Source organism: Chenopodium quinoa, unplaced genomic scaffold, assembly GCF_001683475.1.
Source record: "Chenopodium quinoa cultivar QQ74 unplaced genomic scaffold, ASM168347v1, whole genome shotgun sequence".
In the NCBI taxonomy this organism is placed as follows: domain Eukaryota; kingdom Viridiplantae; phylum Streptophyta; class Magnoliopsida; order Caryophyllales; family Amaranthaceae; genus Chenopodium; species Chenopodium quinoa.
In genome coordinates, this window is record NW_018744878.1 from 3,950,532 (window position 1) to 3,962,201 (window position 11,670).

Consider the following 11,670-nt stretch of genomic DNA (forward strand, 5'->3'; position numbering starts at 1 on the left):
AAGGCATATTTTAACAGTTCTTTAAGGGCTTTTTTGTACTTTGTAGTAGTGATATAAGTTAGCCCACCCTAGAATTATAGTGCAACTCTGATATAAATGTACAGTGTGTAATATGGAGATTAACAACTTACTCATTAACCTAATGTTATCTTATAGTACTTTCAAGCTAGATGCAAGAGTTGAAATAATTTGAGTGTGATATGGGGTAAATTAAATCCTGAGCATTAACAACTTACTCATCACCCTAATGTATCTTATACTTCCTCTATATATTTTAGAAATATTGCAGCAATATAATGAGAAAAAACATGAAATCTAAAATAAATAGAGAAATAGAGAGATAAATTGAATTTATAGGGCCAGGAGCTATGTGACTAATAGAGAGATAGAGATTAAAGAATAAACATATGCAAATATACTACGAGTAATATAACAATATTTGTGAAAAAACTTAAAGTGGAAATTGTTACAAACTTACAATATTTGTAAAAAAAATTAGAATGCATATTTTGTTGTAACATTAACAACAAGAAAGGAGGAAATAGTAGTGAATAGTACCATAGACCCATAATACTCTCAAGAATTTGACTGCAACATATAATAAATGACAACATAAAAATGAAAAAATTTAAAATAAAAAAATCCACTATCAATTAATCTAAGATTACGCCTTCCAAAAGTTAAGTATAAACCATGCCTATCAAAAAAACAAATATAAACTATGTCTATCAATAATTCAATATACTTCGCAAGTTCGAATCACTCAAACTCGAAAAACTATGCTTTACATATTCTTACATACCTAATACGTAGTCTATACAATATACTAGCTATCCATTTTTAATAATTAACACCTAGTCGCAAACTTCCCAAGGATTACTAGTAACATCCTTGGAACGTTGTCGCCTTTTGCAATTGAAATTGGCCATTAGAGCGATATGGTCTGATGGCCACTCCGAGGAAGGCAGGTGCGTCTCCTCTATCAGGTCCAAAAGGCCGACAACTAAAAAGTCGTCTCCTGTCATTACAAAAACAAGCATGATATGTTAATAATATTATATAATATTTGGTTCGGGAGTAAACAAATTTTATATTACATATTTATAAACATATACTCCCTCATACGTACTTGATGTTGCATATGTTTCTTTTATCACTGGTAGATTCTTTGAAAATATTCAAAGCCAAAATCTATAAACTAAAACTAAAAAGATAGAGTATATAAATAAGGAGTACACTAACCAGAGTAAAATATGTAGTCTAACGTGCCTTTAAAGACGTATCCAGAAGCCTCTTTCCTAGAAGTTGTGAAAATTGGTTCACTGGTTTCCAAATCCATGAACCTCGATGAACCTATCGCTGCCCGGCCACACTTAAGAAGCTGAGCATATGCGCTTTCCTATAATTATAAACAAATTTAACACATTAGCATTAACAATTAATGCTATTATTATTATTATTATTATTTATTATGATGTTACAAAATTTGGAAAGCTAATGTTTTTTTTAAGATTAGAGATGAATAATTGAATACCAATCGGATGGTAGGTTTTAAAAATCTCCCGATGCCACAAAGGTCTTCTGCCGTAGGAGCTACGAGCTTTCCCTGGGTGATCAGGTTGTATGGGTCACTAAAAAGTACAAAGTTAATATTAGTAGCAAATAGGTAAAGACATCTTTATTATTTTATAAAGGAAAGTAAGAGAAAGAAAGGGATGAAAAAAAGATAAGAAAGGGGTTTAAAACAAAAACAAAAACAAAAAAAAACAAAAAACAAAAAAAAAAAAGGAATGGAAGGAGTTTTTTTTTATATATATAATATGTAGTTTGGTTAATTAAGATAAGAAATTTACTTATGCATCAAATTAAAAAAATAAGAGATTTTTTTTTAAAAAAAAGTAAAATTAAGATAAGAAATTTGATTCACAACTAATTGGATGTACGGAATACGGAGTAGTATATTTTTCATGTTCTTATCAAAAAAAAAATATATATATATTTTTCATGTGGCACACCCGCACAATAATGTGAATGAAAATGTGAGATTGCTCTTCTTTTTAAACGAGAATGTGAGATTGCTATTAACAAGCTAATTATGGATTTAATTCAGATCAAAATGACGGTTCCCTTGGATGATATGGAGTAAATTGATAAGTGCTAAGTGGGGTGGCTTGCGCTTGCCTCATGTAGTCAGATGGTCCCAGGCAATAATCCCTTTTTTAAAATACTGTAGTAGTCGTAATAAAGATCATTTTAGGATATTTTTTTAAAGGAAAATCTAATTTTCTTTGTTGGGTTGTTTATATTTTGTTTAATTTTTCCTTTATTTGGCTTGTTTAGTTATCTTGTTTTTATGATATGATTTGATTTGATGCAATCATCTGATTTGACCAAATATGATGATCTTGTAAAATTTTATTAATACAAGTACATAATTTTTATTACAAAATTGAAGATATTTAACAATAAAAACAAAGTATAAAACAATAAAAAAAATTTGAATTTTTTTTTTTTAATCTGAACTAACTTAATATTTTCTATTTAAATTATTGTTCCCTTTACCTCTCTCTTGTACCTAAAAAAAAAAGGCCATAAAGAAAAAGGCAGTTTTGCCCTCCCAAAAAAAAAAAAAAAAAAAAAGAAAAAGGCAGTTTTACCCTAATATCACGGGGCAGACCGCACACTCTAAAAATTGAACCAAATTCTCTCTCCTCACACCTTCAAAACCTCATTCTCTCGCCTCCGAAACAGATTAAGTGAAGAAGAAGAAGGGGGCAAATCTCATTATTGATGTAAGCTTTTAAATTTTCTGTCATAATTTTTTATTTTGCCCGTTAATGATTAACCCCAAATTCAATAATATTCCTCTTTAATTGATTTTGCGTTCGTCAATTAGGGTTATCTTCGTTTACACTCATCTTCAACCTCAATTTCTCTTTGATTTCTAGCAATCAAGCTCTGAATTTTTTCTAAAAAAATTGATTTTTCAGCACGTAATAGTCCTTTCTACAAAAACCCTCTGTTAATTTGTGATTTGGTTTGCTGAATTCGAGTAGATCTACGTTTTTTTATTACTATTCAGTTTCACTCTCCTCTAAAATTCGAGATCTGGATTTTTTTAGGCGATTCGTTGTTCGAATCCGTGAGTTTATATTAATTTGAGGGTTTTTCACGGTTTTCGTAATTAAATGTCCAAAAAAATTTGGTGATGGTGATCTGGGTTCGGCTTGTTGTTGTGATGAGCAAAACCCTAAACGTTGAAGGTCCTGGTGGTGTTCCTCCTCAGTCAATCAAGTCCCTTGTTGATCCCAAATTACTTGATTAATGTGAATGACATAGCTAAGTATTCTTCCCTAGTTTGATCTCTGTAATTGGTTGATTTAAGCATATTTTGATTAGATTAGTTGTATTGAGAATATATTGGATGCCAGCAAGTGTGATCTCTTGCTGGCCAGGGGATTTATGTGTGTTTTTGTGTGATTGATGGAGGTGATGAGCATGATAGAATTGATTTAATAGTTACTCCGTATCATGTTTATGTGATGCTATACTTTAGCATGTTTATGCTGCCTATCATGTTTATGATGAATTATGATGTTCATTTATGATGCATATATTGTTTATGAATTATTATACCTGTGGGTTTGGATATGATGCCTAGTGTTGCCTTTAATGATCATCTATGTTGCCTTAATTGTTTATGATGCTTATGGCCTTGTGGGTTTGATTGTGATGCCTAAATTGTCTGACAGTTGCTTATGTGATGCCTAGCATGTTCAATTATGATGCCCTGATTTTAAAAATCATCTAGGAAGGTGTAGACTGTAGAGTACCTTTTAGGAAGCGTATTGAAATCCCCTGTTGCGATGATGGGGATATTTTTTTCTTTAATTGTTTCAAGCCCCTTCAGCAGCATGTAGACCTAAGAAAACAGAAATTATCATTAGAAGAAACCGTAATTTACAACCAAAATCAAAATTTAGTAGAATACCAAATAATTACCTGAAGTAACTTCACATCAGGGAGTTGAGGGCTGGATACAATATGCACATTTGATATGCATAAGCGTGTTTTACTTTTGCCATGATTGTAATCTAAAATGAGGGCAAGACCAGCACTATCTATCTGAAAACGCCTTTGAGTGTCAGGCGGAAAATTGTGTTTGCGTAGGAAGTCCGTTGTTATCTCATGAAATTTAATCTACAAAATAAAAACACTTCCTGCATTTAGGATTAGGTGAGAATATAATGACAATAATGTAGTCCATCCTCATATATTGCTTCCAAACCAGTACTAGCATAATGTATGACTCATTTAGATTTTTGCATTAGATCTAGGAGTATTACAGCTAGTCAGCCATCTAAATGGGTGGATTTTTGCATGTCTATTTGTAATAGATTAAGCAATTTATTGTAATTTAACAAATAATTAAAGAAATGGAAGGTTGGTAATTGATTGATTAATTCGTTAATAAGGGATACAAGTTAGCTAGTTGAGGCTGCCAATCTCCTAAGCAACTTTAGGTTGCAAATTGAGCCCATGGATCTAAATATCTAATTGCCATAATAGTAGACATAATATTAGATACTCCTAGAACTGAATTGAGCCCATGGATCTAAATATCTAATAGCCCATGGTCAACTGAATTGAGCACCGTTGGAAACATTAATCTGACAAAAAAAAATATTAGATGCTTCCCATCTCACACTAGCCATTGTTGAGGTTGGTTTATGGTGGAAACCCCACATAAATTGTTTTATTCTCAGGAACTGATAACTGAAAATTATCATCTAACAAAAATAGATAATTTTTAGTGCAAGTTATGGATTTCTTTTTTGGTGAAACATGGCGAATTAAGTGTACGATTGTACCTGAAATGAAGCATGTAAATGAAATTTGTCACTTTTGAAAATAGTGACACAGGCCAGCCTTGTTTCCCTATTTTGTGTATATACTTGCTCTTGGGTGGCTGAAATTTCATAAATATATCCCATTTCCTTCATTTCTTGGTTAAATTATTCATCAATATTGTGTTGCGGGCCATAGCATTCAAGTTCTTGAATGCAAATTACATCTGCCTGGTAGTATTTGATCTCTTGGATGATTTTTATCCTTCGAACTTCCCATTGTAAGTCTGTAGATTTACAAGTCGAAAACATCAATGTATTGGCTAAGTGATTAGCCAATACATTATATTTTAATACCTTTATTTTATAATTACTGGTTTCATCCAGTAATTGTAAAATTTTCCTGCAAATCACCATCAGAATCATCAGAATTAGGTAAGTTCAATAAATCTTTTGGGAAAAAATAAAAAAGAAATCATTGAAAGAAAATTTACAGTATTACCGTTCCATGATACACTTCTTTTCTTGAAAAAGAAAGTTTATTTGAGTTTGATTACTGACAGAACGTTTGACTGATCTTCTGACAAAAATGGAAAGTCTTTTTGAGTCTCAGAATTTTTTCAAATACTGACAAGAATTTTGAGTCTCAGAATTTTTCAGAATTTTTTCAAATACAGTTTATGCTTGTAAAAAATGATTACTCTTTTTTTAATTATTATGGTTTTTTATTGTATTAAAAAATCAAGAAATAAGATTCTTTCTTTTAAAAAAAACAAGATTTAATATTTTTTAATAATACAGTACTGTAAAAGATAGAGATTTAAAAAAAAAAAATCAAGAAACAAGATTCTACTTTATTTTATAATAAAAGTTATCTTTTTTTTAATATTTTTTTAATAATACAGTACTGTAAAAGATAGAGATTTTAAAAAAAAAATCAAGAAACAAGATTCTACTTTATTTTATAATAAAAGTTATCTTTTTTAATGTAAAAGATACTTTGTATACGAAGTATTATACTTGTAGTGGGAGTAGGTTTTTTTTGTTATTTGTGCCTATATACATATATGAAGGCAATCATCTACGCTTTAATTGTATACTAGTATTATTTATTTATTCACTTATTTTTTTATTTAGGTGCTAACAATGGCGTCCTCCTATATTCCTGTAAATGTGATGTTTGATATTTTGGCAAGGCTACCAGCAAAATCTTTGTTGCGGTTCAAGTGTGTATGCAAAGAGTGGTACAATCTCATCAATAGCTCGCCTTTTATTCAACATCATCTTACGAAGTCTATGGAAATCGATTCCCATCTTCATGATAGTCTATTTATTTTTACCCAAGGCGAATTCCTTTATCTTGGAGAAAATATTGAGTCTCCCTCTCAAGTTGTTAAATTAAATTTGGTGCCTAAAAATTGTATTAGTTCGGACATTCGTGTTATAGGTACATGCAATGGCTTGGTTTGCCTTGAGATCGGTAATAATAAGGGCTTCATAATATTCAATCCATTAACTTGTATTTTTAAACCAGTCCATTGCAATTGCCCGGTGATGAAATATTATAATAGGTGCATGGAATATGGGTTTGGCTATGATAGTCAAAATGTTGATTATGAGATTGTCGTGATAATGTTGGGAGAAGTTAGAGACATTTGGATTTATAGTTTGAATTCGAATTCATGGAGAACAATGACAACGACTTGCTCACAACTGCCTCACAACTGCCTCGACTTGTACCTCTCCAAAAAAAGTTTTATGTTCCTCAATGCCCTAGTATGTATAGAAATGGTATGCTACATTGTGTTCTCCGAGGGGTCGATGATGTATCCCAAATAAATTTGGATTTGGAAGGTAATTTAATGGGTGAAGATAATATACATCTTCGAATGGCTTGTTTTAATCTTTCTACAGAAGAATGGGAGGATGAGGACTTGGGTTTTCCAAATACTGATCCTGATGATGATACTATACTTCGTGTCTATTTATCGTTTTTGAATGGATGTTTTTGTCCATCTCTTTTAACTTTGAATTTTATAGATGTATGGATCAAGAAAGAATCATGGACTAAATTGTGTCGTGTATCACGCCACAATAAGGAATTGGTATCATTACAATGTCCTCTCATTGCTTATACGAGTACAAGATCGGAAGCTTTATTGTTCCACTACGCTAAACATCCTAATCTGGTCTGGTATGATCTCAAATATGAAAAGTTGGAGCAATATGAAGGTCGCATCAATAGTGGCTACATCGGCTATGTAAATCTTTGTGTAGGAACCCTTGTTTCTATTCCAGAGGGCCAGCGGGCTCCCAAAGCTAATTATGTTGAAGAGGGTAAATTAAATAAACCAAAAGACAATAATTTGCCTGCCTTGCCAAAGAAATTGGAGAAGAAGTTTAAAGGAAAGAAAATATTGTACTATTCGTGGAATAGAACGTCTTAGCGCAAAACTTGTATAATTGTATTGCATGATTGCATCAATGTTAGTACTAAGCTAGCTCTAAATACATCTATTTTAATATTCTTCGTTCTTTATTTTGTTGGAACTTAATCAAGTTTTATGTTTTTTTTTTTTTAATAAATATAATTTCTTATTTGTAATAAAAAAAAAAGTACTCCGTATTACTTATCTTGATGTGCTTATTATTATTAAATGCAAGTGAATTGAAAGAAGTTTTACCTTCTAATGTTTACCACTAGAAATCTAGAAATGAAGCTCTATGTCTCACGTACTATTAGCTCTCTAACAAAATTAGGATAGCTCTTAATCTCCTTTTTTTTGGGTGTAAATCTTTGATAATTAGTTGAAGATACAGGGGAGATAGTTTCATTGGTCATGAATTCATGATATTCTACCATATCAATAACATAACCGTGCAAGACAACAAAGTATAATTGTACAAAGAGGTGTCGATTTTGGTGTGTGGATTACGTCAAGAGCGATCTGGTTAGATAGATTACTGTATTTATACAAGTTGAAATCTGAATTTTTTTTTTTTTTTTGGATCGAGACGTGTCGATTTTGACACCTCTAATTGTACCTGAGATTTTAACATAAATTTTTTTTTAGTTGACACGTTTCCTTTTAGGGTAACTTTTTTGCCTTACATTTACAAGCTACCCCACTTGTTTTTTCACTCTTTCTCAATCTCTCTCCTCTCCTTAATATATGTGTCTAAATCAAACGCGTCAACTAAATAGAAACGGAGGAAGTATAATGTAACAAGACAATAATGATTTGATTGACGCCACTTAAAACTTTAAAAGTTACTTCATTAACCAAATAAGCTCGATATACAAATTGAATGCTTGTATATACCTGTCATGAAATAATTAATGATGTGGATCAAGAATCTTGATTTATTTTATGTAGGATTTATTTTTGGAAAAAATTGTCCGGAATAATCCAACCTTTGGGCCGTCCGCTAAAAATAATCCCACATTTGGATTATTTTTAAATAATCTCACCTTTACCCCCAATCTGCTCCCAATTGGCCTAGGTGACCGGCTACCTGATAAAAATAATTTTTTTTATTATTTTTTTTTTTTTAGTTTTCAGGTACACATGTCACCCTACAATTTGTCTAAAATTTGATCGCCGCCGAATTGCACCAGATCTAATCGGAGCTCGAGGCTAGGGAGAGTGACGGAGGCCGAAATCATGACAGGGAGGCCGAAATTGGAAAGGAGATGGGGGTTTTCGAGGGTGGCAAGAGAGCTCGAAGCTGGAAAAGGGACAAGGGAAGAGAAGAGGGTCGACAACGAGGTGGGGGGAGGGAGGTCGGGATCGGGACAGGAAATGGTTTCGAAGGTGTTTGGTGGTTTAGGGGGAGGGATACGGTTGTCAGCGCGTTCAGGGGAGGGGTACGACGGTCGGGGCCTGGGTTTTTGAGGGTGTCGTTGCTTGATTTTGTGAGGGCAGGAGGCGGGTTGGTTCTTCAGGCGAGGAGTTCAGGCAACGCCGACGTCGGCGCTGTCGCTGTGGGTTATGGTGATTGGGGCGACGGGGTAGCGGTGTCAGTGGCGACGAGGAAGGCTTTGGCTGATGGTGGTTTTATTTAATTATTAATTTTATAAATTTTTTTCTTTTAATTTTTTAACAATTTTTTTTTCTTTTTTGACAAATCACAGGCCAACACGTGTTAAGTAAGTTGTTATAACAAGTTACATGACCGGTTGAGACCATTTAAAGCGGATTAGGGGTAAAGGTGGGATTATTTAAAAATAATCCAAAGGTGGGATTATTTTTAGCAGACGACTCAAAGGTGGGATTATTCCGGACAATTATTCATTTTTTTTCTTTATTTAATTAATATCCGTAGCCATGTTATTTTATCTTGTTAATAGTCGTATGATTTACCTAGGATATATATCACTAGATTCTCTCAGGATTAAATTTATCTTTAAATTTGATATAATGTTGGACATGAAAATATGATAGTTTTCATTAATAAAATCTTTGTGAGTTAATTCAAGTGAATTGAATTGATTTTAAATTATTGCTTATCTGCTTGTTTAAGTAAAAAAAAAAAAAAAAAAGTAAAACTTTATTGAATTAGGTTTACCCATTGCCACAATTCCTTCTATTTTCTTGTTCTTTAATTTTTCGTAAAAGTGCGGCTAAATCCACGGTGATCAACTACCCATTAAGAGATTGACCATTATGACATTATCAATTCTCAATCAAAGCAATTTACAATTAGAGCTTGTTTGGTTGACAAAATAAAATGGGGAAGTGAAAATTCATGGGAATTGACAAATTGAATCCTTGTTTGGTTGGCACAAAAAAGAAAAAATGGAGGAAGTTTGAATTCATGGGAATTTCAATTTCCCACAAAACATAGGAAATAAATTACCAAGGTTCTCCTTCCCTTTAACTTTGAGAAATTCCTAGGAATTTCATGAGGGTAATAACTTCCCATGAAATACAACTTCTTACGGGAATTTATTTCCCGTGTCAACCAAACGAGGCCTTAGTCAACAAAGCCTAAATCCTATCGGTGGATTCGTTATTGGGCTAGGATGGACGCCACTCCATTGTCAATTCTAAGGTTGTAAAAAAAAAGTAACCGTTTATCGTAATCGTTAACCGGTATATCCGACTCATTTTATAGGTTAATTAACCGTATCGTTAAAAAATATTTATTTTAACAATGGTTAACCGTTTACTCAAAAGTGTAATTATAGCCGTAAAAAATATAGCGATTAACGATTATGGTTACACTTTTGAGTAAACGGTTAACCATTGTTAAAATAAAAATATATATTTCTTATATTTTTTTTGAAGAAAAGATAAATATAATGAATTGGATGTGGATAAAGGAAAATTAGGTGATGAATGGATCGGGTGGCGGATGAATCGTTGGTGGATGGTGATTAGGGGATTTTTATCCACCAATCACCGTCTGACAAGTGGACCAACCAGGTTCCGCCACGTGTCCTTCACGAGGGTCAACAGGAGCCTGCCACGTGTCAATCATAGATACGTCCTCTACGGACCAATTTAGACACGCCACGTGTCCACCCATGCCAAATGGGAAAACCGGCCATCAAGGCCCAATCCAGTCTAGAGGCCCGATCAGCCCTAGGTTTACCTTAAACCTAGAGAGTGGCACGCTTCTCGAGGCTATAAATACTTAATTAATCCTCATTAATTGGGTGAGTGAAAAAAGTAATCAAGCAGAGAAGAACAGAAATATTACGGAACACCAGCAACCGGCTAATCTCGCTAACGACGCAGATTACCAACACTAAGCACTCTCACCTAGAGAGATCTCATTACTTTATTTTCTGTATTAATTACTCCTTAATCAGGTACTAACTTGACCGTTGGAGGCGGAGCTCTCAGGAGTCTCCGTTATTTTGCAGGTACAGGCGTCCGGTTCCAGTCTCGGAATTGTAACTCTCCCGCAGGACATCAGAAAACCCCGAAACATTTGGCGCCGTCTGTGGGGAGAGTACTTCGGAGATGGCATCCAAGTCTGTACCGACTCCAGAAGAGAGGCGTCCCCTAGACGACCCTCAAGTTCAGTCGGACCATGATACCGAAAGTGAATTTGAAGTTGAAACTCATACAGCTCCAGACGGGACCCTAAGGGCCCGACGTACCCGTCATACCGAAAGGAGGGAACGGGAGCATCTTCAAACAGAAAGCGAGCCAGCAGGCGCACCGCTTGCTCGGCAACAGCCGACTGATGGGTCTGCTCCCATCACAAGGAACGAACTCATGACCTTCATGAGGGACTTCAAGGGAGAGATTCAAGAGTTGATCAACAAAAAACCGCCTGCTTCAGTCAAAGAGCAGTCGGCCAAGAAACCTTCCACTTCACTAAAGAGGAAGCCAGTTCAAGGGCGAGAGGCGACTCCCCATCCTAAATCCAAGAAGCGGGAGCCACCTGCGCTTGATTTCACAAAACTCCGTTATCCTACGGGAAATAGGAAACCGGTTCGTCATATTCAGGCGGACGGGTCAAAGCAAACGTTCACAGATGCTCGGCACCTGCTAGAGAAGAAGAAGAGTGACCGATTATCAGAGTCGGCTTCTACTTCAAATTTTCAAGACAGTTTGCGAAATGCCTCGATGAGGCATACTCAGTCGTACCATGAGAGTCAGTCAGGCGGCACCTCCCGTCAGTCCGGCTTTCATAGTGCCCAGGCGGTACCAAACTTACCATTTGTGCCGCAACAACAGTATTTTATGCAGCCACCTCCATTTGGTGGACCTGCAGCAAAAAACGTCCAACCTATGGACTGGCAGCTACGGCTGCTTAGACTTGGTGAACAGCCGTCGGCCTTCTCCAAGGAAATTACTGAAGCCGC

At 34.6% G+C, this 11,670-nt stretch overlaps 1 protein-coding gene across 1 annotated transcript; it reads left to right on the plus strand.

The window, feature by feature from the left end:
* The first annotated feature begins 2,612 nt into the window (after nucleotides 1-2,612).
* LOC110705610 lies at nucleotides 2,613-7,431 on the plus strand. The gene is made up of 2 exons (XM_021883511.1): nucleotides 2,613-2,792; nucleotides 5,985-7,431. Exon 2 carries the CDS (start codon nucleotides 6,530-6,532, stop codon nucleotides 7,292-7,294), a length of 765 nt encoding a protein of 254 aa, XP_021739203.1. The 5' UTR covers nucleotides 2,613-2,792; nucleotides 5,985-6,529; the 3' UTR covers nucleotides 7,295-7,431.
* The last annotated feature ends 4,239 nt before the right edge of the window (nucleotides 7,432-11,670 follow it).